This window comes from Chelmon rostratus, chromosome 2 (assembly GCF_017976325.1).
Source record: "Chelmon rostratus isolate fCheRos1 chromosome 2, fCheRos1.pri, whole genome shotgun sequence".
NCBI classification, from domain to species: Eukaryota; Metazoa; Chordata; class Actinopteri; order Chaetodontiformes; family Chaetodontidae; genus Chelmon; species Chelmon rostratus.
In genome coordinates this window covers 30,251,762-30,277,900 of record NC_055659.1, presented here as the reverse complement: position 1 = coordinate 30,277,900, position 26,139 = coordinate 30,251,762, and the positions used below count along the sequence as shown (strand labels likewise).

The 26,139-nt window shown below is 43.5% G+C and overlaps 2 protein-coding genes across 3 annotated transcripts; one reads left to right on the top strand and one right to left on the bottom strand.

Moving 5' to 3' along the window:
* The first annotated feature begins 1,719 nt into the window (after window positions 1-1,719).
* Window positions 1,720-12,005, top strand: c2h3orf14 (chromosome 2 C3orf14 homolog). Of its 2 annotated transcripts, none has more exons than XM_041959470.1 (5): window positions 1,720-1,787; window positions 2,745-2,863; window positions 3,724-3,792; window positions 5,835-6,011; window positions 9,939-12,005. In XM_041959470.1, exons 2-4 carry the CDS (start codon window positions 2,771-2,773, stop codon window positions 6,009-6,011), a joined length of 339 nt encoding a protein of 112 aa, XP_041815404.1. In that variant the 5' UTR covers window positions 1,720-1,787; window positions 2,745-2,770; the 3' UTR covers window positions 9,939-12,005. The 2 variants fall into 2 exon arrangements, with proteins under 2 accessions (XP_041815404.1, XP_041815403.1); XM_041959469.1 differs by having other exon boundaries at window positions 1,735-1,787; window positions 2,740-2,863.
* Window positions 12,006-21,928: 9,923 nt separating this feature from the next.
* fezf2 (FEZ family zinc finger 2) lies at window positions 21,929-25,517 on the bottom strand. The gene is made up of 4 exons (XM_041961246.1): window positions 24,750-25,517; window positions 24,304-24,438; window positions 24,060-24,192; window positions 21,929-22,179 (listed from the first exon to the last, which is right to left on the bottom strand). The coding sequence occupies exons 1-4, from the start codon at window positions 25,515-25,517 to the stop codon at window positions 21,929-21,931; spliced, it is 1,287 nt and encodes a 428-aa protein (XP_041817180.1).
* Window positions 25,518-26,139: the final 622 nt, after the last annotated feature.

Genomic DNA, 26,139 nt, shown 5'->3' with positions numbered 1-26,139 from the left:
CTCCATCAGGCCAAGCTCAGGTTCCAATACAGTGGCTGTACTTTCATCAAATAATCATTCTTCATTGTGAAGCCAAGGTTCAGCAGAATCTGTTTCACGTTTTGTTTCCATGCATTTTAAGACAAGACATCTTAAACCATTTTTAAAATCTTGCTTTGACTACACTTTGATTTACTGTGGTTATATCATTCATTTTATTTTCTTGATGAATAAATTGTATAATTTTCTCTCCTTATTAATTTTTTCTCAACATAATATCCAGATTATGGTTAACAATGAAACCATAGTATTCACCATTATTTAATGCAATTCCAGTAAAACATGTTGCTGTTCAATTTGACATTACCATTATCTATTAGGACATTTAAATATTGAAAACCAGCCTCACGAACTGGCCAAACTCTAAACTCCAAGATCAGACTAAGCAGAGTGTTCAGTAGTTGTGGAGCTAAAGAGCAGGTTTTCAGACAGCTCAGCGGGTGACACATTTTAAAAGGTAGGTCAGTGTTAAAATGGTTAAAGCAAACAGAGTTGTGGAAGTCGTTACAGGAGCTGTGATAGAGTTAGTATAGAAACCACAAAAATGTGGTTGGAATTCTTTGGATGGTGAGAAAAGATTTTGACAAGTGTTCTGAATTGAAATAACAGCTTCAACATAGAAACAGCCAGCGAGAGAGGTGGAGGTAAAGTTAGCAGACAGCCTAAAACTTTAGCTAAAAACTAAAAGACGTGAAGACTCAGCAACTGACAATGAGTGCCTGAGCTGACAGCAGTCATTTCTGACCAACATGACTCAGCAAAATCAATAAACCTGACAGTCTGGGACTGTATCGAGGGAAGTGATGCTGTTTTCTCATCAGGTAACAAACAATATGTTATGTACCAAAATTGCGTCAGCCTAAATGTCCAAGACAGTTTAAACTATGAATTAACTAATAGATTTCCTTCAAGAATTAACTTAAAAAATATATACAGTACAGTAACCCCCATTCCCAAAAAGTTGGCATGTTGGATAAAATGTAAATAAAAACAGTTATTAACTAACACAAACTGTGTTTACAGACAACAGTTCACAAAGTCTTTCCAAGTCTTTCCTTGCTTGTGAATGAATGAGCCTTCCACAGCTTTTCCAGTCTTTTGTTGTTTCAAATCACTGGTTTCAAATGTGCTGTTGGCATCAAATTCAGAGTAAGACACGTCCATACATCGTAAACTACTGCAGCTATTACTGTTCAACTTCACTGTATAGAAGGGACAAAATATCCACACAAGGAGAAAACTATTAGCCTCTGAGTCATTAACTGCTTTCTGAAATATAGCCAACAGGGGGCAGCAGGTAGCCTACCTTGTGTCTAGATCTTCATGGTAACTGAACGCCTCAGTAAGAGAAGCTGTTAAGTTTTCCAAGATAAGCATTCAAACTTCCGTACAGATGTTTCAAAACATTATCTTATTATTGGATCAAATAATCAGATCAATTTAATGCAGAGCCATGAACCTTAATTCATATTGTAATACAATGTGCGTTATTATAGTATAATGCGAACAACTTCAGTCAGACGTTTTCAGCAAAAACAAGCTAGAAAGGCGATGGTGCGATTTTCTTCCAACACAAATCGCGATTTTATTTTGAAGTACGAAACGGCTTCCAGTCCAGTTGCACTACGTGATGTATAATCTGTGTTAGCTTGACAGTACACCTCGGAGGGACAGGAATGGGCTTCACATCCAGCGATGTCCGCTGCTTTACCTGGAGAAATGGAGTTGTTAGAGAAACACGAAGAGATGTGAGTGTGTCATCCTGTACTAATGTACTACTGTTGATCCAGTTTGACCGCTAACAGAGTCAGTGAGTGCTGGGAATCTTCCAGAAACGGTCCGGCTGTTGTGCGCTCAGTTAGCTAGCTGCAGACTTTGCACGGACTCCTCTGAGTCTTTGCTAATGTTTGATCGGACTTCTTTCTGATCAGTTTTCTCGAAGCTCCGACCCTCGCCCAGGACAAGCCATTGATGTCAGCTCATAAGAAACGCACATGTACTCCAGCGTTAAAATGCTGCACTTTCCTTACGTTTCCTGCACATTTTATGTGTGTAGGCTAACAGTTTTATTTCTAATTTCTCTGCTCGTTTTATTATGTGCTACTAAATGCACGTGTGTTTCTGATAAAGCAAAATGTTCCCTAGTTGAAGGTTTACCTCTGTTCGGCCAGTGAATTATGATTCAGGCTGGAATAAATGTTTTCATCATCGATTCATCTGCAGTTATTGACTTCATTAAAGAAACATTCGGAACCGACAGGCTGGAGCCAGAGAATGGCTTTTTTGCACCAAAGAAAAAAGAAATCCAAATTGTTGGCAATTGTTTATTGATTGACAAATTGATGAGTGACCTGCTGTTTTTCAGTCAGTCAGTGGAACTGATCCTGTGCAGGTCTGACTGAAACCAGCTGAGACTCATGCAGGGGGCTTGAGCACCAGAGAGTTGAATTTGAAACAGTGTTTTTGCTCATGTCCCCTCAGGCAGTCCTACGTTTTCTTTTATTGCCAGCGATTCAATTTTAACTCCTCGTTCATTTCTTTTGGTACATGACATGAATGTCATTGTTGAAGTGAACAGTGGCAGGAACAGCCAGCAGCCAGCGTGAAGTGCTCTGCTGGGGCTCATTCGTGGAACGAGTGGACGGCTGGTGGACCTCTGTGCTGACGCTCTGCTGCTTCCTCCGCTCTGTGTGATGTCAGTTTAGGAAGGAGAGCAGAGCTGGTGGAGCAGATGGAGAGTCGCAGAGAGCAGCTGAAGATCCAGAGGAGACGGCAGGCCAAGGAGGCTGAGGCAGCTCGCCGGAGGAACGCCACACTGCTGCAGGTAGGAAGGACTGACACTACGTACTTCTGAAGAGCCATGATGTTACTGGTTGTACTGAAGCCCCTGCATGCCTGTAGTCCACCCACACAAGTGCTTCCACTTTCACTGAAGTAGAGCTCTCCTGAGGACTGAGGTTTGCCTCAGAGTAAAAGAAGAGAGGAGTAGAGAGGAGTGCAGGCCATTTGTCTTTGAACAACTCATTCAAACAAGTTTTCAAAAAGTGTCATTATGGAAAGTACACAATGTAAATCTGCTTTTGCTGTCTGAAAATGGTGCCTGGTCTATTCAGTGCATTCGTAATGTCGGCGGTCGGCTAGTTTAGCTGTAGTTTGGCACACCTATGGTTCGTTATTGCGTATTCGTAGCTGACCGCCGCAGAGTCAGCCGTGTTGTGGCTGGCTGCTCGCAGCGCCCGGCGCTCGGTAATGACATCATCCACGTCAGAGGTAGTTGCCTAGAGACGCTGGATGTTGATAACATGCCACCACGGGCTCAGAGGGGAATAGCACCAGCATATCATAACTAAATATTGGAATATGAACGAGTTTCGCCGCAGATTATGCGTTTATAGAGGCTGCGCATGGATGCCCCGAGTACTCGCATTATACGGATATACGCGCCGCTCCTCTGTGGCTAATTTCTTCAAAACGACTCCAAATGCCACCAAAGTTGTCTGGGTGAGTAAATGGGCGTATTTAATGCTACAAATAAGGTCCAGGTTGTAAAAAACGGAAGTTATCCTTTAAGAGAAATTTGAAATGTTTATATAAATACTGAGGTTAACTGACTGCATTTTAGGGCTAGGATTTGCATAAAGCTTAGACAATGTTTGGATCAACGCGTCAACTCTGTTGCTGCAGGATTTACAGAGGACAGAGGATCGTCTCAGAGGAAAACAGCTGCCACACCCGCATCTACTGGCTCTGCAGGTAATGAGCTGTTGGCACAGTGGCTGGAAGGAGGGTCTAGATGTTGCTAAGCTCCAGGTGCAAAGATATTTGTATATTTCTTCAAAAGACATGTTGTTTTACAGACCTACACTGTGTTGACTAAAGTAGGAAGTGAGAAAAGGTCTCATTTCTCCATCATCAGCAGCATTTTCTTCATCCTAAGACTACCACCCTCAGCTAATTACAAGACTAACATGTGTGATTGAAAATAGAATATTGCTTAAGGAACATACCAATATGCTTGTAAGGCTTAATCTTTTTCACCCACTAATTAGTAGCTCGAGCTACACTATTGTTATCCTGCGCATTTTTTCTTCCCATTTTTCATTTTCCGCCAGAATTTCAGTGTGTAACTAGTCCCGCAGCTTTGAGAAAACCCTCGCAAACTATACTGTATATCAAAAAGTGCGGCTCGATCGGGAATGGTGTGCAAGACTTTTATAGCTCTTTCGTCAATAATTTGCAAAGTTGTACACAAAAAACTGTGAAGAACTTCTCATAAGAAATGAATGGGAAATTTCCTCAAATTTCAGCCTTTTTCAATTGTCTGCTGCTTTGCCATACTTTCTCCTAGAGACTTCATTCAAACTTTAAAACGTAGATAATTTTGTCGGGTCGAAATGGACCTCGGCACATTTTTTGATATCTCTTACAGTTTTCGAGCTATGACCATCTCAAGACCATAAAGTTTTTCAAAAAAAGCTCAGAATTTCTCCCCCTGGAGTGGGTGACATCATCAGTGAAAGAGCCAGTGAGAAATCGCCTGAAATTTTTTTCTAAAATTGCCGTAAAATCCAAACGGTGACTAGGAGACACATAATTTTTGGATCTTTTTGTAGACAAACCTTTCTTCTCTCGTCAAAGTTCAATTTTAAAGGGTCAGCCCCCACCATTTAAATAAAGAGGGATCTTGCACCAGCTGCCCCGCTCTGCTGCTCCATGTAAGGTGTGCTCCAACACACCTGATTCAAATGCTCAGCTCGTTACTGGGCTCTGCTGAGGCCTGATAACGAGCCATTCATTTGAATCAGGTGTGAGGCAGGGATACATCTAAAACATGCAGGGCAGTGGTACTCCAGGACCAGGCTTGAGAAACAGTGCTATAGATAACACCAGCAGCCCCCTCGTGCCACTGTCAAAATTTCGGTGGCGCTGGAATTGTCTGGTTACAGATCATATGCTGTATACTTGATCTGACTGCTGACTTTTTTTAAAGCGTTTTTTTAGATTGGTATATATATTTTTCCTGGCCTTCTAGATAGATTCTCAATTTTGTTTTGTCAAATTTCTGTTATTGTTCTGCGATGATGCAGCACAGCTCAGACTGTTTTGATGTTTGAATTGTTTCTGCAGCCTGGTGTGTTCATGTGCTGGTGGGTGCAGACCACACACAAAGCCGTGTTTGGTACCCCTGATACCCACTCCCCGCTAACCTGTATCTACACTGACCTACACCCTCGATCTGTTGTGTGTTTCCACCGCAGACAGCACTCTTAAATGTTGGCAGGGTTGTTGCCAGGCTTCAGGGCTCAGACCTTCACTTTTCCAGCAGTTAGGAAACAAGAAGTGAGACTTTCTTGGTCTTAAAGGGCTACAGCATTTATGAAGCGACACTGTAACCCATGCTGTATATTTACCTCCAGATTGACAGCTGACTGCTAACCTTTTCCTCTGCTCCACTCGCTCTCACTCTGCTACTCTACTCCACTAAAATTGCAGTGAAAGTGAAAGTGGGAGTCCTGAAGAAACAGATTTTATACAGTAGTTTTGTGGATTCAGTTTGTGAATTAGTCCTGCTAACTTACATAGTGCATAGGGAAGTTGTTTCATTGCAGAGGATGACAGTAGAATATACCATTCCTCTCTCTAGAAATCCTAACTTCACTGATACTCGACTGTGACACTGCAGCAATGTCTTCTTCTTCTAGTCCAGTTCTGCATTCAGACCTGATTGAATAAGCTTCACAGTGGAGTCAGGTGTGGTGACTTTTTTTAACAGCAAGCATTGTTTTCTGTTGTAGACAAGATACTGGGCATCTGTGGAAGAGTCTATCCCAGTCTGGGAGCACTTCCTCCTGGGTAAAGGCCCACATCCGACTGATGGTCCAGGAAAACCACCCAACAGAGCCAAACAGAAACCCAGCACAGCAAAAGACCAGGGTCTGCCTCCTCGCCCAAAACCCAGGACCACTCGATAGGTGAGCGGTAGAGGCTGGCTTCCCTTTTTGGGGGATTCCTGTGGGATTCCTGGGGAGGTATTCACTATTCACCACGTGATGGAGAAGGGGCAGGAAAAAAGGACTGCGATCATAATAACAAAAGGCTGGCTCAGTTTTTCTATCCTAATATTCAGTTTGAATATGAATAATAGCTATTACAGTATACCCTTGTTTTTCGCGGGGGTTACGTTCCAAAAAGAACCCGTGATAGGCAAAATCTGTGAAGTAGAAACCTTTTTTTTTTTTTACAATTATTATACAATTAAATACTCTATTATACATTGAAAAGAAAGAACAAACCATTTTACAGGCACAAATAAAAGTACTTTAGAAACGTTTTTTTTAACAAATAACTTCTGTACTGTACTGTCAAATAATAATTTTAATCATCGATGTGAACAGAAGGCTTCAAATTGCGGAGATTAGCACCGCCCACCGCGACCCGAGTAATTGGATTAAACGGGAGAAAATTAAAAATGATTATGAAAAAAATACAAAGTACAGTCGGACAAATAGTGACTCAGGTGTATTTCACTGCTCTTCAGACTGAGCCGCTGCATCCTGACTCCGCTCTGCAGTGTTTTCTTCTTTTGAAGCCTGCGGTGCAGGTGTGTTTGTTCGGGAGAAGAACATAGTGATAGGCAGTTGTTGTGGCTCTTTTTTCTTCCGAATCTTCCGCAGCCTTTTGGGCCCTGCCACAGGTGCTTTTGTCGGTCCAGAGCGTTTTGTCGACATTATGGGTTTTAGAGAAACTCGAAATTGCAAGAGAATTTGCACGTACATAATGTAAATCTGGCGAGCTGTTTTACATACGTGTACATATTAAACTGCAACGTTATTGACGCACAGGTAGAGAAGAAGGGGAGTGACTTTTTAGCCAATCAGAATGCAGAACACAATGCACGATGCAAATCCGTGAAGTAGCGAAACCGTGAAAAGTAAACCGCGTTATAGCGAGGGATCACTGTATTTAAAACACTTTATTTTGAACATAATGCTCGTCATTCTGTCAGTCATTATTGTGCCTCAGCATCCTCAGTCACTGATCTAATGCACCACCCGGCAAGAGCGACACAGTGACACAAATCAAACACACCAAAGATGTGGTGAGACCAAGAGGTGCACACTGGGTCTAAATCCTCACAGTGGATCTTCCTGTGGTGACTGTGTGAGGCCTCTCTGCTGGTCTGTCACAGCTGGGACTGCAGAGCCTCCTGTCTCAGAGACACAGAGACACAGTGGACTGGTTACTGTGGGACAGAGAGGCTCAGTGGACTGGTCATAGTGGGACAGAGAGGCTCAGTGGACTGGTTACTGTGGGACAGAGAGGCTCAGTGGACTGGTCATAGTGGGACAGAGAGGCTCAGTGGACTGGTCATAGTGGGACAGAGAGGCTCAGTGGACTGGTCATAGTGGGACAGAGAGGCTGATCACTGGGTCTATTTGAAGCCTTCTATTTATCGTGTAGAATTATTTTTTTATTTAACTATTCTTAACATTGTATATTAATTATTCAAATGAAGAGATGAGTAAGCATCATAAACTGACAGCTGTTTCTTTTTTGTCAGGCAGTATGTGCAGCATATCCCACTCTCTCTCTTAGAGACAAAACTTAACCCATAGCAGCCTACTCCTTGTTATAGGGAGCATCTTAGAGCTTAAGAAATATAGCTCTCCTGTGGAATAAAATCAATACAATTTATAAAATAACACAACTGACCAATGCATTTGACAGACAGACAGACAGAACAAAACACAGGGCCATAATCAGTTTCCTCTTTACCACATTAAAGATTCTAAAAACGCTACCAATAAAAAAAAAAAAAAACGCTTGATCCAAAACCTTGAAGTTAGTCAGCCCTCGGTTTTTGTCATGTTTGGCAGTCAGCTTGTTCTTCTCATCTACAAGAATTCCTGCTGCGCTGAAAACTGGCTCGCTGTCCACACTTTGCTCGGCGTGCAGAGGCAGGCTCGTGCTGCTTGTGCAGGAAAGCAGCTTTTATTGTCCTACCAAAAAACAACCAGTTGTCTGCTTCTTGGGATGACTGGCTCTGATGGGTAGAGATTAATCTGTGATCATACTGGGTTGCTGATGTCACCGCCACCATGTTCCCCATCTTCATCCAAGGATTCAGCATGCATGACGTTAGCATGCAAGGAGCCAGCTCGTGGTACTTTCTCTGGGGGCTCGAACTGCTCAATGGCTGATGAGGTTCATGTTGCTGACAATTTTCGTTGTGTTCCTCTACACGGTATTTCCTTGTTTTTTATACTGGTAAACCTTCCCCAGATATTCCAGTGGTGTAAAGAATTAGCAGCTGATGAGGAATCACAGTGGAGGGCTTCGGGTGAGCTGCCCATCGCTGCTGTACCATATTGCTGCCACAAGGTGGCTACAATGCACTTCATCTGTTTATAACATGTTTTTATGTTCATTTTATGTCTACTTTTATGTATTATTATTATTATTTTAACACAACACCAAAATCAGAATCAGAATCTGTTTTATTGGCCAAGTATGTGTGCAAATACTTGGAAGTTTACACATTTCACTCAAAGTAGTTGCATAAAAATGACTGAACAATAAGTTCAATTGTGTGAATAAATAAAATAAACAGTATTATAATTACATATTCAAAGAATGGTGAGGCAATAAACAATAAATACAATTGAATTTACAATGTGAGTTGTCAGTGACAGTTAAAACTGCATTAATGGATGATGAATGGCCAGTCAGTGGATATTTGGGTGTCAGAAACTGTCTGGATGGTTTGATCTTCAGTGATCTGCAGCGCCTCCCAGAGGATCAAATGTGAGACATGTTCCAGTTTTATTCTCTGAACAACAGAAACAGAATAGAATGTTAACACTGACAGGATTTATATAAAATCTGAGTGCAAATACAGCCAGTAGCCAAAGGTAAGTCAAGAATAGTTTGAGGACATGACATTAATTCTCAGGCTTCTGCATCAGTCCACTAAATCCACTCTCATTTACTATTTTTACCAGAGGTCAACTGATTAACTGGTTTGGCCAGTTAATTGGTGCTGACAGGATGTTTGACAAACTTTGGCATAACTCTGCTCCCAAAGTGGCCGCTGGTTAAGCAGCCTCTACCACTCATACGTGTACATGCATCACAGTTTTGAATGGAAGTCAAGCTAATGTCATTTTGTACCTGAGATAGTTTACATTTAAATTAAAGTTAACTTCATGTAACAGCTTTATTCATAATTATAGTTTGGCTTTAACACATTTGACTGAAAATAAGTACTGCTATGCTCAGAGCATGCTGTCTGTACTGTATGTCCATTCTGAACTTTGAATACACTCGTAGGGGTTGTGCTGGTTCAGAATGGGCGCACAGTGCAGACAGCATGCTGCTAGTGTAATGCTGCTTACTCATAGTGTTAACATACAGTACCAGCAACTCAGAGTTGGTGCCCCCATCCTGCTGGGATCCATTCCCCACTAGAGGTCCCTCCTTCTCCTCCTCCTCCCTCTCAGTCATGTCTCCATTCATTCATTCAGTTGCAGGGTGTCGCCATGAGATGGCGCTTCTTTCACAAGTACACATTTCCACATAAATCAGTGTTTGTTTATTCAGGCCATGGTTTGGACAGTATGTGTCTCATACTTACAGCAGCTGTTGACTTCAATAATGTTTGCCTCTCGCTTATTTGTCAGTAGTTTTTATTAACCTATTAAACCGCATAAATCCTGAATTTACCTCGACATTTCACCTTAATGACTTTGCAGTTCAGTGCATCATTTTCAACACACTTCCCAAAATTTCTTCTGCTAGCCTGTTGCATTAACAGTGACAGTGAAATAGATTTGGATTCACTTTTTCTTCAGTGGGTTTGTTTTTATGTTGTGTTCTTTGTTTTTTGTGTGTTTCTGCAGGTGCTTAATAAGCTCAAAGGAAAGAATGTGACACACAGCCAGCTGTGGACAACAAACAGAGCAACAGTGCTGATGTTTCTGAGAAATCACAGATATGTTCAGTGACACCTGAACAAAATTCTTGGAAGATTCAGACATCAGTGCGTCTCTGCCTGAGTTGCTGACTGACGCCATGCAGACTTTTGTGCTTTCTGCAGCTTTCATTGTGGATCAATCTCTGTATGAAAAACATTGTGTCAGTTAGTCCCGGCTTGTTGTAGTGCTGGTGTGCAGGCTACTCTGGCATGATAAAGTATTTGCCTTATCAGATCAGCTGCACAGATGAGTGTAACACACTGTACACACACCATTGCACACACTGTATATGATTGATTTCCCGCCCACATGGCTCTCATTTTCAATGCAGTTCTGTAGAATCTGTTGGCTGTTTCGTGGAACAGAACAGATGCACAGTAATCAGTAGTTACTTGAGAGGTGTCTTCTGCCTTCTCACTTTCCTACTCAATTTAAACAACAACCTCCAGTTTATGTCAGCTAAAATAAATGTATGCATCAATGTTTTACAAAAAGTTTTTGCTGAATATTTTCATGACCTTAAAATAACAGCGACACTGAGCAAATGTTAAATAACACATGCAAACTGCAGCTGTCTGATGGCAGTAAACCATTTGAGCTCTCATAATCACTGCTCCTCCTCATGGTAGATAAAGCATTGCATGTAGTTTCCATACATGGTTCTAAGGGGGGTTACATGGTTCAAGTTGGGGCTGTGTTCACTACATTGTTGAGGGGGATCTTGTTATAGTCAAGGACCTAGCGGGAACCCGGCATGGATCTACTACGGATCTGTACAGGCCCTGGCATGGACCAGCCAGCAAACCTAGCTCTGATGAGCTAAGCAAGTCTGCTTTGAGGTCGCAGCATCCAAAGTAAAAAGGATACAATCATTTTACAGTATTTTCAGGTATACCTCAGGTATTGACTGTATAATTTTTATAGACAGTACCTGAGGTGTTGACTGTAAAAATAGAGGAGCAGTGACTCACAAGCTCACAAATATGATCAGTTTAGATCACTGCAGCTTTTTAAAAAAGAGCATTTTGTTGTTGCTTCTTCAGATCTCAGCTATTTCCTCTCATGGTATTAGTATGGAATGCAAAATGCTGATATTGTGACACCAGTGTTGTGGGAGCAGTTACATCATGCAGAATAAGCTGATGTTGTGTCCATCCTGACCATAAGACGGACCTGTTGCCTTGGTCTGCTGACCTCCTTGACCGCCTAACACTGCTTAATACAGAGTTCCTGAACAGATATTTTTTCTGTGTTTATGTTTGCAGTGTTGTGTCAGAACCACTAGAGGGAGCCAGTGTCACAGGTAAATGTCCTGTCTCTGGTCAGGAGGCATGCATCTGTACTTAATCCACAGCACACTTATTTTGTGTCTGCTAACAACTCAGAGTCTGCAGGAGTCTCAATTTTCGGACAGTTAGGGCTCAACGAGTAGGCTGGCGATCAGACAGAATTGCGCTTTTGTTTTCACTTAATTATTCATTGCATATTTGAATTGATGGTGATCTGTTTATTTTGGTGATGTGAGCAGAGATCCAAAGGTCTGCAACCAGGTGACTCGATTAGAACTATGAGAGGAATCTCATTACATTTACCAGCTGTGTCCATAGCAGTTTCAAAAACTGAAGTGGTGGAAATTGACAGGAAATATGCTTGGTGCTTTGATGTATATGACAATATGGGAAACAATCTGCAAAATGACCAAACTGATGTTTGAATCAGAGAAATCTGTTTTTGCTCAGAATTGTTGCAAATGTTTTTGCTTTGTTAATTTGAACAACAGAAATTTGACAATTGATCACATCATCATGATATTCCATTGAAAGTCAAGGGCGAAAATACTTTTAACACTTTTAGTCTATTCTCAGAAGAAGCTTTATTGGACATTTGTCACACTGTTAAGTTCTTGCACTGTTGTTTCTGAGAAGACATTAAACTCTGAAGCATTTAAAAAGTTTGGCTTATTTTGTTAAAACAATATATTGTCTATTAAAGAAAATAAAAATGTAATAAATGTAACTTTGGTGTGGACATCATATCCTTCAGGACCCGTGGCCCTCCAGCTGTTAGAAGCTGCATTCTGATTTGCTTTTGGAGGCCTTGGCTTTGTCAGCTACTATTTGCAAAATGAGCCTATGCAGTATGACTGCTTCCATTGAGGGGGTCACAGCAGGTCACAAAAACAACACATCCCACATTTTATCTGGCTGATATAATCAGTTGTTTGTGGATGTAAGGAACAAAGACATGGCTGCAACAACAGAGGAGTAATGACAGGAACACCGATTTGTCACCAAATGCAAAAAAACTGCCACTGCCAGGGTGGATGAAGACCCCACCCCCTCACTTTTACCTCTTCTCTTTACGTCACCAGAGATGGCGCCTCCTCCCTCTGTTTAACCCCTAATTGTTGGTGATCAGACCTGCAGCCGGCTGACGCGGAGTGGCGGCTTGACAAACGCAATCATCCGGACAGCCAGGGTTGAAGTGGCCGGTGGTTGGCAGCTGCCCAAGCTCCTCAGCTGGGGCCCTAACACTGCAGGCCCTCGGGGGTTAAACTAGCCACCGGCCACCGCTGACTGGACCAGTCAGGACTGATAGGGGTTGGGTGGTGGGGTGCTGGTTTAGAGAAGGGGCAGGATAGGGGGCAAGTGCTGTGAGGTCAAGGCCAGGATTCAAGGAAGATGGGGGTGGGGGAGGTATTAGGGCTGTGTGTCCAATCATGGGTGACAGGATTGGTTGGTGGGAGGGTGAGAGCGAGGATGATGAAGATGTCATGTAGCAAATTATCTAAAAGGGTTTTGAAGAGCACGATCTGGAGCCCTTCCAAATGACTAGCCCTGCTTTACGTATTTTAATGGCTGAGGCCCCAGGGTGCTGGAGCCCAAGTCACCGCCTTTGTCAGTGACCAGACCTCATGCAGCCCCCGACAACAACAATGACCCCTCAGACAGCCGCCTGGTCCTCGTCCAGCCCTGCTCCGTCTCTGGTGGCGTGGCATGAATCTGGAGCTGTACGATTATGCAATGCGGTTCGGCTATTGAGAGCCCACTGAGAGCCCTGACAGATAATTGGCTGAGCCCAAAGCCGCACAAATGGTTAGGTGTCGACTCCAGTTGACTGGATGATGGGTAATTGCATGCTGCATTTCATTCAGTGATATGCTGCGGGTGTAGCAGGGGCAAGTGAAGAGGAGGGAAAAGAATGGAGGAGGGAAAATATTTTGGCATGCTGTGTTTCTGCAGCCTGTTATTTCACACTTTGACTCTGTTGCATTTGTTTGGATCTCGAGCCTGGAGAAATCACAGATTCGTATCAACTGCTGATTCCATTTAAATTGCAAATGATATCATTTTATTGTTGAAGAGTTGCATTTTCTCGTTTTCTCTCTCAGTTTGTGAATTCCCATTTCACGGGGCAATCAGGGTGGCTGCTGAGTGCCGTGCCTGGTGGCGCTGTTTGAGGCTTCCCTCTGACCCTGTTCGAGCTTGTAAGTCCCAAGTCTCTCCTTTGATCATGGCATGTCACCTCTACTTAAGAGCCAAGGCTGCCAGCTCTTTGTCTTTTCCTTCACAGAGGCCTTGACTGTTGTCATGTTGTCTCACATTAAATAGAAGGCTTCATGCTGTACACTAAGAGGAAGCAACACTGGCCTTAAGGTAGCCTGGCCCAGCTCCCTGTTGACTGCACAGGCACAAGTGTAACATTTCCTCTTTAACAGCCCCTCACTTCACTCGTGTCATTGCAATCACAAACCTCTTGGCTCTCGTAGCTCCTTCCAACACAATTTTTTTTCAAATGTTGTGCTCTTAAACAGAACCGGCTCTCTGGAGCTAATGTGAAAATTCTTCCCCTGCTGGACTTGAATATACTTGAGGTGCATTATTGCTCTTATAGAGAAGCCCAGTGGGGGGGTTGTGCTTGCTAAATTCCACTTCAGTCACTGTATCGATTGTGCTTCCACAGATGTCTTTCTGCCGTCGCCTGGTAAAGTCAGAATGCGCAGTGCTATTCATATCGACTGATGGATTAAGTGGGCAGCTGAAAGGACACGTATGAATTTTGTGTTTGTGTACTTGCGCCTTTTGTTGATATTGATTCTGCCTGGGCATGGATCCACGCATGGCACCAGCGTGTTGTGTTTGATTCCTTTATCGCACTCTAATCAGTTTACTATCACACACACCAGTCAAAGCAAACACTTAAATTGGTTTCTTACTTCAGAAAAAGCGCTCAGGTAATCACTCTGTCTGATTTTCTGCTGCAGGGACACTGTTCAAAAAATGGGACGTCTTCTCACCCTCGTGCCTATTTGGTCACACTGACTTCTTCCACATGTTAAATTAAAGAACAGTTTGGGCACAAACATGTATTCAAGTGTGTCTTCTTATTTTAGAGTTCCACCAGTGGGTAAGTTGTCACATTGTATTTTTGAACACATGAACATGTAGAGGCCTCACACTCATTACTACAGATACAACTTTGATTTATTTACATGCATTTTCAACAGTGTGTATGGGAAAAAATAATTTAAATTTGAAATGTTTTCTCTTTCTGAAAAAAATTAATCTGTTTACTTGTAACATTAATGACCTGCCTATGTTTTTACTAATACTCAGGATTGCGTCAGATGATAGTGATGATGATGATGCTACTCACAGCTGGTTTTGCAGCTTTGGGTCAGTCAGTCTTGAGCAGAACCGAGTCTTTGAAAACCAAGTCAGTTTTGTAAAGAGCTTCTAACAGTAGTAGGTCGAGGCTTTGCAGCTCACTGATTTCCTGTCATAGGTTGTCAGACACAGAGTAAATATGTTCACTTCCTCTTGTTTACTTTTCATGTCCTGAAACATCTCACCAAAAGCCTGAAGGAGTTTTCACACTCAGCAGCATATTCAGATGTCAGAGCAGGCTTTTGTTCCTGCAGAGTAGGAAAACGCACAGCTACCTTTTCCAGTTACACTTGCAGTAGCTTTAATTTCACTCGATTTCACATTAGACAGCAGAGAGCTGAGAAGCTGGCTGGAGTTTGACGTTCAGCTCTGAGAGGTTCTTGGTAATGTCCACCATGAAGGCTACACAGACACTTGTTATCAATGAGTTTCCATGACAGGTTTTCTCTTCATCTCTGTGAATTATTCCAGACAAACAGACAGTGCGGAATGATTTCACTGTGTCTGATGCTAGCAGCTCCGCAGCAGCAACAAGTCTGTCCTTCACAAATTGAAGGAGGTTTCAGCTTCTTAGCTGTTAGCTCGCTCACCACAAAACCGGCCTGCAAACACTGTCTCTTCCAGAATGTGGTCTTGTGAAAGCTGGGCATCCAAACTCTAATGAAGAACTCTATCCAGCACATTTGTCCTTGCTGCTCATCCAGTTTAGCATGTTCGTTTGTCCATTTCCCTTCTCTTCTCTGCTCTGCTCTCCTCCACATCTACTTATGTTTATGATGATCTGTTTGTCTCACCAAGTTCATTTTTAGTCACTGAGGTTTACAAGACAACTACGAGCTTGAGTTCATGAAAAATTTGGTGTTTGTAACAAGCTCACAAATCACATGATCCAGAGAAAAATCTAAACTTTGATAAAATATTAGAACCATAAACCCACAGGTTTAAGATAATCAGCACTATTTAAGCATGCAGTCTCAAAGAAAAGCATGAAAACATGTTTTTACTATTATTTATCTATTTATTTTACAGAGAATGCTCATCCCATAGTGGTTGAAGCTTGTTGGGTTGTAGAGTTCTATTAAATCTGGGGGGGTCTTTTAATTATGTGAGCTAGCAGAGTGGTACATCATTAACACAGTGGCCTTAAGTGAAGGAGGAGAGGACGTTTCCCAGCAGGGCCAGGTCAGGTCAAAGGGATTAGCCACGGCACCGGACATCCCCAAATCAACTGATCCTCCCTAACAATGACACACTGCTTTAATACCACTAGAGCAGAGCTGAGTGCAGTCAGAGCGTGATGGAGAAAATGGCTCGTTGGTTTGCAGCAGCAGAGTATCTAATTAATTTGCTTGTAATAACCGAACAAAGAGATACATTTTTCAAGAGATTGTGTTTTGTGTGTGCTGATTTATCTGCGATGACGAGGGCAGAATTTTCCACATTTGTTTTTGTTTTAACGTGTTACTTTTTTAAATGATGAATGGGACAATATTAGTTTTTGATTTTGTCGTGGTGTCCAGTAGCAGTAAGGTTAGCTCAGCAGCAAAGTATTTGCAACAGAGTCATCACATCATGATTGTTTCTGTGGCTTCTGGCTGTTTTATATGAGCCTTTAACCAAACAGTAACATACTGTAAGGCTCAGCTGAGCTGATAACAGTCTCAGTCACTAGTGAGGAGCTCCACTACTAAAAGCAACTGATTCTTGATAATGGTGATTCAGTGTAGTCAGCTCAGCTTGTAGATTTTGTGCTACATTCGTTCATACATACTGAACACTTTTAGTCTGAACAAGCTCTCCATCTCCACCTCACAAATTGTGCATGGCTGTTCTCTTTTGTACTCTAAATTTGAAATGTATGGCTTGCACCATGGCACATCAAAACATCCAATATGTGTTTTCAGTAAAAACTATTTATATATGGGTCAATAGAATCCATAAATAAGACCAACTTAAAAAAATCAAGCCAGAAGGCATCATGTGAGAGGACAGGAAGGGTACGGTTCTACCATGGTTAGCCGTAAAGGCCTTGTCTGTGTAAATCTGCAGAGACGGTTTTTCCATGTATCTTTAGAGAAGTGGAATTCCCTCAGCCATCTGTCGGCTCTCTCAATATGCAAATAAGGTCCTGCACAATTTCTAAGGCTACGATATTAAATCTGTTATGTAGAAAACACTACACAAATCATTTTACCTTTGACTATTATTGATGCATTCTAATGTATTCAAATTTAAGAATACAGTTTCATGTTTCCTGTCCTTGTTCTGTTCTGATGATGACTTGTGATGTCAGTTTTCAAAGTATTTACGAAAGATTCATGTTCATTCATATTTTTAGTGGTGGCAACCTTGTCAAAAAAGAGAAAAGAAAATAGGGAAAAGCGGCCATCAGTAGTTTTCCCAAGGTGATGTCTTTGAATCTGCTTGTTTTGTTTGCCTGACAAAATTAAATTATTGTCTTAAGTTTGTTTAGAAACAGCAAAACCTGGTGGGGTCAGGGCTGCATCACCCAACTCCTCCACCTCCTACGAGAGATGGAGGTTCCCCCTCTGCTCTTCACCCTGGAGGAACAGACCAGATAGACAAGAGGGATGGATGGGTGGATGGATGGAGGTCAGAGAGTGGAGTCTGACAACAGATCAGCGATGAGAGCTCCCTCCCTGCTCAGTTCCCAGCAGCCCACCACTTCCCCTCCCAGCCACAAAGCACCTTCGCCCGGCCCACCGTGCCCTTGACATGCCAAGGCAGGCGGGCGGGCACATCCCAGGGACAAGCTGCTCTCTGCTGTCTTTAAGACATTCTGATTAGGTTTTGGTGGAGAAGGGCTCGGGGTTGACTTTGTAAAAGAATCTAAATGAGGTGCGAGTGAATGCCGTGCTTGTTCCGTTTTAATCTGTGTGTTCGGCTGCTTCTTGAGTGGCTCATTTCCATGCATCACACCCTGGATTCCTCAGTGCTGAGCCCCGACACATTTGGGGCTTTCTGGTTATGGTTTGAAGCCAAATTAGGGTCAATGGCAGCATTTCCTTCAGTAAACAGTATGTCAAACCCGCTCTTAAGAAATGTAGCATACATGTGTTTTTAAACATAACATCTCGACATTTCTGAATTCAATTGTGGCTCGTTCCATCCTCCATCCTTTCAACAGCTTCTCATTTCAAGCAGGAATAGAGCCAAAGAGTGACGAGAAGCCACTGCTCATTAACCCCTCAGTACTTTACAATGAATCCTGGAGGCTCATTGTGCCGAAGGGCCAGTGCTTCCCTAACGAGGGCTGAGTGTGTGTGAGTGTGTGTGTGTGTGTGGGGGGGGGGGGGGGGGGGGGGGGCTTCCCTAACATCAGGGCCAGTCCAAGCACAATTTTATCTCAGTGTTAAGTTTTCAATCTAATGCTTTGCAGAACAAGCAAATACAATGAACGTGCTGGAGAAAAGAGTTCAACTTCATGTTTTCTTCCTTTTCATCGTCAGCCCTTCTCACAGAGTGCAAATCTAAAAATGGATGGAGACCATGTTTTTAGCATATTTTGAAAATATGCTAAAAAAAACTATTAGACAAAATTCTAACACATCATTCTTTTCAAATGTAACCGTTTGTCACTGTCAGAACATTCACCACAAACAGGAAATCACAGGAACGCTCTGCTCAGTGTTTTCTGTCAGAATGTTCAAATTCATAATCCACATTTAACACGAGCTTTCTGTAAAAATGTCCTCAAATGCAGCAGTGTTGTAATAATAAACAACCACAAAATATCCCATGAACACTGAAGCCTGCGCCCTCTCACTGTGTCACTGCAGGTAAATTCATTTTACACATTTTCGGGCAGCTGTAATAATAAGACATAAAAACATTAGGCATTATGACTGTGTTGCATGACTGCTTCTGTTTGTAAAGCTCCAAACGCTCAACATGAGGACACAATGAAAGCCCATTACAGCTGCAGAGCAAACCATTCTTTTTTAATTTACTGTAGTTGTTTGCAGCTGTAAGGTGCGCAGACATTGCGCACTTTGTTTGTGCTTCAACAGCTTGATGTTTGCAGCTGAACGGACAGACTTTCCTCTTTCACTCTGTTTTTTTTCTTTCCTCTCTTTACTCTTGCAGCGTTTATTTTGCTGGCGCTCTCTAACAAAGTTGTGACCAGCCAGTATCGTGATTTCGTTGTTTACCTTTTAGATCCAGACCAGATCCAGTTCTATGACTCATGTTCTCGCGCTGTCATTCTCTGTATTGGATGTTAATATTATTATTAGCTGCATAAGATGCTGCATTGAAGTGGCCCGTCGCCGAGCCTGCAGGTCGGCTGATGTTATCAGATGTGGGAACGTCGTCTGCCGGCTGCAGTGACAAACTGTCACCCCTCCACCCTCCTCTGAGGAAGATAAAGCTGCCAGTGCGGGGACGCTTTAATTGGAATTTCATGTGGGCTAAACTGAGGGGAAACTGATGTAAGTTAACATTTGGTAGACTTAATTGGTCCCTTTCTCTCCCTCCTCCTCGATCGGGCACTTACGGGCACTGCTGAAGCTTCCCCGCTAATCTCCCATTTACAATCAATTCAGTCGGCCAGACAAAAAGTCCGCCTCTCTCTTTTCTTCTCTTCCTGTCTCAAACGAGCTCCTTTGTGGCCCGTAAATTGCCTGAATCCCCGGTGATCCCCCGGTGGCGGAGGGAGCAAAGGAAAGATGTCCTCATGTTGTTGACAGCCGATTAGGGCGCGCTCCCTCCCGGCCCCCGTCTCTAATCTCCTCCGCGTGGGCGCGCCTTAATTAAAGCTCCCGTTCGTCAATTAACGTGTTTGTGGATGTTGAGCCGGTTGCTCAGATGTTGGAGAGGTGCAGGGAAAAAAAAGTGCAGAAAAAAGGGCAACTTGCTTGCCTTTAGGTTGTTTACTGCTCCGACACTGTTGTTCATGTCCCGCAGCCTGCAGGCGCTGGACTCATGTGCACACACACACGGCTGCTGTGCGTGTGTGTGTGTTCTGTTTCTCACCACACGCATTGTGTTGGATAAAACCTGCGATTTAAATGTCGATCATATTGTTCCCTCCGCGTCTCGTAATAAAAGTACATTAGGAAGGCTGTCATTATTATTTGGACACAAAACAACTGCAGGTCCACAGGAATGTGTGAAGGTGGGAAGGTCGTGTCTGTGTGTTGCTTGTGTGAATTTGCTCCACTGCAGCCTGGGTTTCACGTGTATTTTTAATAGCAGATTCTGGATTCAATATTTTTGCGCGCCTCCAACCAAGACCTCTGGAGCAATTTCTATTAAACAGCACAAAATGATAAATTTTTGCCACAGCGTGGATACAGACGGGACAGGAGGCGACGCCAGTGTTTCTTCAGTCCTGACCACAGCAACAGTAGAGACTGCATTACATCCCGCCGTCCACTCAGAGCTCCCCATCACCTCCATCAAGCGACAACCTGCTTCTCCAAATAGTTGATCTGAACAGCTCTGCTGCAGCCGAAAGGTTTTCAGTAGCTCGGGAGGCTTTAGGCTTTTGCTTACTACAGATGCTGACACACTTTTAATTTGAATGTGACTGGCGTTACTATAACACAGCCCGTGATGGCACCGCCGGGAAAGTTTCCACCGTGTCCGACACTTCTTTATTTTAACCGACTGTCCATCAGCCCTTGAGTTAACAGTTTGGTGGATTTTCCTGCGACCGTCTGTGTCTCTGGTGCAGACTGATGAAATAGGTGAGCAGGGCATTCATCTGGCAATATTAGCTCTGCCAGGCTTCAGCAGGCTTGGCCGGCCCGGCTGCGCGCTAATTGGCTGTTAATAGAAAGAGCGCCATTTGGGAGCACGGATCTGCCTCTCCACTGAATGTGTGCAGGGATAATATTGTTCCAGGAGCCGTGAGGAGAATAACTTGTGCTCTATTAACGCAGAGGCCCAGATGAGGAGCTGCGGCCTGAGTGCTCCATTATCTCCTGTTCTGATGAGCGGCTCCGGATGCGACAGTGCCCCCCCCCCAATCAAGTCTCCCCAAGCCATTTAGCTGGTTAATGTAATTCGCTTTCAAGGGCCCATGTTATCTCTGATCATTTGCACCATTACGCCGGAGTCAAGTGTAAATGCTGCATTATTAAGATCGTGTCTGTCAATAAATGGTGAAGCAAAGTGGCAGCAGAGCATACAGTGGAGCCAGAGCGGGTCTGCATGTGGGTTTCTAACAACACTTCACAATAAAACAGCCACAAAGTTTACACATGCCTCTGCAGTCATATAAAGGTGTCTGAGGGAATCATACCTGCAGCTCATCCTGTAACTGATACTGCTGGATGCTTAAAAATGTATAGAACAAACCTGTCCTCTTTAGGCTGGAGGATCATCTGACAGATAGTTGGCTTGAGGTGTAAAACACAGCGACAAATCAGTTGAACAAATAAAAGTATGTTAACAACAGCTCAGCAATCGAAATTCAACTGATTGAAACTGTTTTTCTTTCTTGTTGAAATGTTGCTGTTTTCTGATTCGTTGATTCGTTTTTTCTGTGTTTTGTGTTTCATTCATCTGTTTTGCTCATCCTCATTGTGTTCTCTGTATAACTTGTGTCCTGTCATGTTTATCCTCTTATTTTTTTTTCTAAAAATGTAGAATTTTTCATGTGTTCTCTAAAATGTTGCCATGTCCTGCAAAAGTCAGCAAAAACCAATCGCTAAAAATGTTTCTAAACTTGGTTAATATGACTGTCATCAAATGACAAAATTATTCTCAAATGCCTTCAAAAAACAAACAACGTGGCTCACACATTCAGTTTTCAGTATAAGTTATAACTTATTTATTCACATTAACATTTTTTCTGTGAAATACACAACATGGCAATGATTCACATTTTAAATAACATTCTTTATTTCCATAACCTATTATTTACAGTTCCATCATGGAGACACATGATTTCTCCCGTTTGACGCTTGTAACTGGCAATCAGGAAGAAATTCCATGATCAGAAAAAACTCCCTATAATATTCCTACAGTGTTAAGTGTAAGATGTTGTACCATCTGCTGTGTTCTGCATTCCCCACAGTATCCCTCCTGGGACACTTGGGTAGGATCCTAAATCTTATAGGATTACCACAGTTCTTTTTAAGGGGTCGTATCCAACTTCATTAGACTACACCTTCTCCCTGGACCTTCAAAAACCGTTCAACGAGGCTACAAATGCGGGACATAAGCCAGTCTTTTTGAGGCCTCACAGTTCGAGGTGGAAATTAAAACGTGTTATGTGCCTCAGCTCTGCAGCTCTCGCGAGGCCTCTGTGGCCGCAGAGAAGCCATTGTCGTGCAGCTTCCTGATGTGTTTCTTCAGGTCGAAGTTGCGGCAGAAGCCCTTGCCGCAGGTGGCGCAGGTGAAGGGCTTCTTGTCGTTGTGCGTGTGCATGTGGAAGGTCAGGTTGTAGATCTGGTGGAAGGCCTTGTTGCAGATGGAGCACTTGTACTGCTTTTCCCCGCTGTGAGTCAGCTTGTGGTTCTTGTAGTTTCCTGGGAAATTCCAAAAGGAAAAATTAGCACATGCATAAGTGAGGAAGAGTTGGCTGATAATGGAAAAACACAACATGAAGAAATGTCATGTCAGCAGTTCCCAGAGCAGAAAGTCATGTCTTCACATGTTTTCTGATCAGCAGAATAAAGGATGCAGTGGTGAAAAAAGCAGGAAATCTTCAGATGTTCAGATGAAACAACATGTTAGGAACTGCTGGTCAGAACTGCTAGATCTCATACTTTCAGCACTTTCCTGCAAATGGGCCTGAACAACAAAATCAATCTGTGACTTCAAGTGTAAATTATGTTTCATAACATATACATTTCCCTCAGGGAAAATAAGAAAAAAAAGTAGTTAACTGAACATAATCCTACTTTTCTTTTCTCTGTGAGATGAAGCATGGAATCAAAACTGCATATCATGTCTTTATGTGAATTCATAGCAAATACACACTGCACAGCAGCAGCTGTGTGGGATACAAAGAAAAATAAAACTCATCATTTCTCAGAAACATCTAGAAATTCTAAAGCCAATATTCTTGTCATGAAAAGGAAGAAGCTATTCTTACTAAAGTATCTGGATATTTACAAACAAAGTAAATGATGCTTCTTGATTCCATAAAATCTGAAAAACAAATAAAACAGCACAAAATTTGAATGGAATTATCTCCCACTGTAGCAGATTTTTTTGTAAGATCAGTTGAAATAACAAGAAAAGTGGGCTAATTTTTAAAGGGGGGTAAAGGAAAAGCAGCAGGGGAAAGTGAGACACCGTGCTGTTCACTGAGAATCTTAGAAGAAAGTGAGGATGAAAGAGGCCTCTTTTCCTTCTCTCTTCTTTTCCCTGCCAAGGTCAGCAGTTCAATGTGAAGTTAGAGCCTCCTCAGTCCCCCCGCTCTGCCCAGCCTTCATTAATCAGGGTTTTGTGCGTCGGAGTCAAGAAGTTGTCAAACTTTGTCAGAATCAAGTGCAGCGACAACTCAACAAAAAAGCCCCGATTCCTAACTTTGCCGGGGTCTCGCTGCTGACCCAGAGCAAATGCTGCCGTCTTGAAGGGAGAATTAGTCTGTGTAAAGTGACATGTCCTATTTCCACTGAGGGCTTCATGCTCATTGGTGGGCCTGCAATTATTTCCCCTTTCATTCCTCTCACAGATAAGTCAGAGCAGCAGCGTTTGATGCTGCTTTCACTTCTCTTAATATCTATTTTAGCGTCCGACAAATCCCAAACTCTGAGGATTCCTTCACAGTGAAAAACAGTGATTTCCCTGCAGATTCACTGGAGCCTGTCCACACAGAGACTTCAACCACTGCACCCCCCACCAGTAAGAGTGGAGAGCAGACTATAAACTGTGACTGTTCAGAAAAAAATCCTCCAGCCTGATTTAATGCAGTGAAATTACTGCACGGAATAGTCCAACGATGCAACCCTAACCCTAACAAACAAAAAGAAAATGAAGAAAAAAGGAGGCAACAAAATATCATCCAACAGCGAATTTATAGGAACAGAGTGTTTTATCGTGAGCACAGATAATACACCAGTTTGTTCTTTACTGACACCTGAAGTGAATTTATTTCACCTGATCTCAGATCGGGAATTTCCTCCAATCACTATGTTAAGAAAGGAAAATGATCGATAGAGAATGTCGCTTGATTCTTGAAACAAGTTCATCTGTGCTGGAAATAAAAGCATATAACTAGACGCGGAGAATTTTTCCGCGCTTTAAAACATTTAACGAAAAAACAAAACCCAAAATAATTATTCCTTTTTTTTTTCTTTTTTTTTTAACACAGACACACAAATCACTAAAACTACGCGGAATAATGATGCTCATGGTAATTCGGAGCCTTTGAAAGAGTACGGTAGCCTCGGCTCTTTACCTTTCTGGTGGAAACCTTTCCCGCAGAACTCACACACGAACGGCTTGTACCCGGCGTGGATCCGCACGTGAGTGTTGAGTGTGGAGCTTCTGTTGAACGCTTTCCCGCACTGGTTGCATTTATGAGGCTTTTCCTGAATGGGCACAAATCCACAGAAAAACAGAGCAAAATGAAATCAAGAGTGGGTTTTTCAACGTCAGGCACTTGTTCATAAAAACGGGGGTCTGTGCGCGCCGCGTCTCACCTGCGTGTGGATGATCTTGTGTCTGCACAGCGTGCTGGCCTGTCGGAATCCCTTCCCGCACACTTTACACACGAAGGGCCGGGCCCCGGTGTGCACCGGCATGTGTCTGGTCAAATTGTAGTGCGCGTTAAAAACCTGCGAAGACAACAAAAAGAGCGAGGAGGTGATTAAAAATCACACCTCAGAAATGTGTTTGCGTAAAATGATCTTATTTAAACCGCCTGGAACTGAATTTGTTTGCTACTAAATCATTTTTAATTTGTTTTTATTTTTTGACGTGAATTTTCGTTTGAATGGAAGATGCCTGTCGATCCTTTTATTTTCAGTGATATTAATTAAAAAAAATAAAATCTAAATTATACAACTGACATTTACATTTTAAAATAATTCTACTAGCTATTTTCTTTTTCGCACACAATAATACACCCTAAAAACAAACAACATACCTTTCCACACACTTCACACGTGAAGTTTTTCGGTTTTCCGTCCGCGGTGCCGCTGCCGCCGCTGCTGCTGAGTTTGCTGTGCGTCTTGACGCCGTTCTTCTCGGTGCTCAGGACGTGGTTCTCCTTCACTATCTGGTCCAGCTGCCCCGGCAGATGTTCCTTGTGCGGGTACTGAGGGGTCGGCAGTTTGTCGGCTCCCACCCCGGCCAGCTTTGCGTTCTCCAGCAGCAAGAGTCTGTGGTGCGCCGACAGAGAGGCCTGGGCCTGCGGGGTGGAGAACCAGTGTCCGGCTAGCAGCTCCGACTGCTGGTACGCAGAGTCCAGGTAGTTGAGATAGTAGAGCGAGCCTCCGCCAGGCACAGCCACGGTCTGGTGGATGACCTGTGGTTTCACCACCCTGCTCCCCGACGTCAGCAACGGTTGCTTCAAGTTCGGCTCCGCTTTGCCGCACACACCGCAGTTCCCTTTGCACGGAGCGGCCGCGGAACCGCAAAAAGTCCCTCTGAAACTGGCTCTCCACAGCTCCGAGTAGTTCATCAGAGCCTTGGCTTGGAGGTCGTAGCTGAAGGGCTGAAGCGGGATCATGCAGGGGATCGGGGAGCACAGCCCAAGCAGCTTCTTCCCCTCTGACCGCTCCTCCGCGCTCCCCTTCGGCTCCGAGCTCTTGGACATGATCCGGTCTATGGAGAAGGCCAGGGTCTTGGGAGTCGCGGACGGTCCGGTCCTCCCGCAGGACATCACCGTCTCCAGAGAGGCAGAACTTGCCATTTTGTTGTTGTTGTTTTGTTGTGTTTGCAGCAGAGCAGAACTTGGTGTGAGCAGCTCCGGTATAGTCCGCCCGCGCCTGCAGCTGCCCCGCGTCCTTTCACTCTCCTGAGCTCCCAGCAGAACAGACAGGAGGGCACATCAGTTTAATAAGCACCTTGCTGTCACAGTGTCACGCATTTGCATTCAAATGGCCACCCCCTGCAACAATAGCATCCAGGGGTGATGGATTAATGCTCATTAACTAGTGCACACAAAATTTAAATTAACAGGACATTGCAGAGCTCGTTAGGAAGAGGCAGAAGAAGAAGAAGAGAAAGAAGTAGAAGAGGAAGAAGAAGAAGTGGAAGAAGAAGAAGAAGAGGAAGAAGAGCAAAGCCGGAGCTCTGAGAGGATGAGGAGCATGGAGTTGCGGCGGTGTCGCAGTTCACCTCTTGAACAGTGAGATGGGTGTGGGGTGTGGGGGGAGCAGCTCCTGCTCTGTGTCACATGTTGGCAGCGCCGGCCCCTCCTCAGCGCGGATCACTGTCTCCTGACATCAGCGGGCACCCAAACTGTTCAGTGGGTGACAGGGAGACGCCCTGCACGCCCCCACAAACACAGGGGGGTTGGCGGGATGCACAGG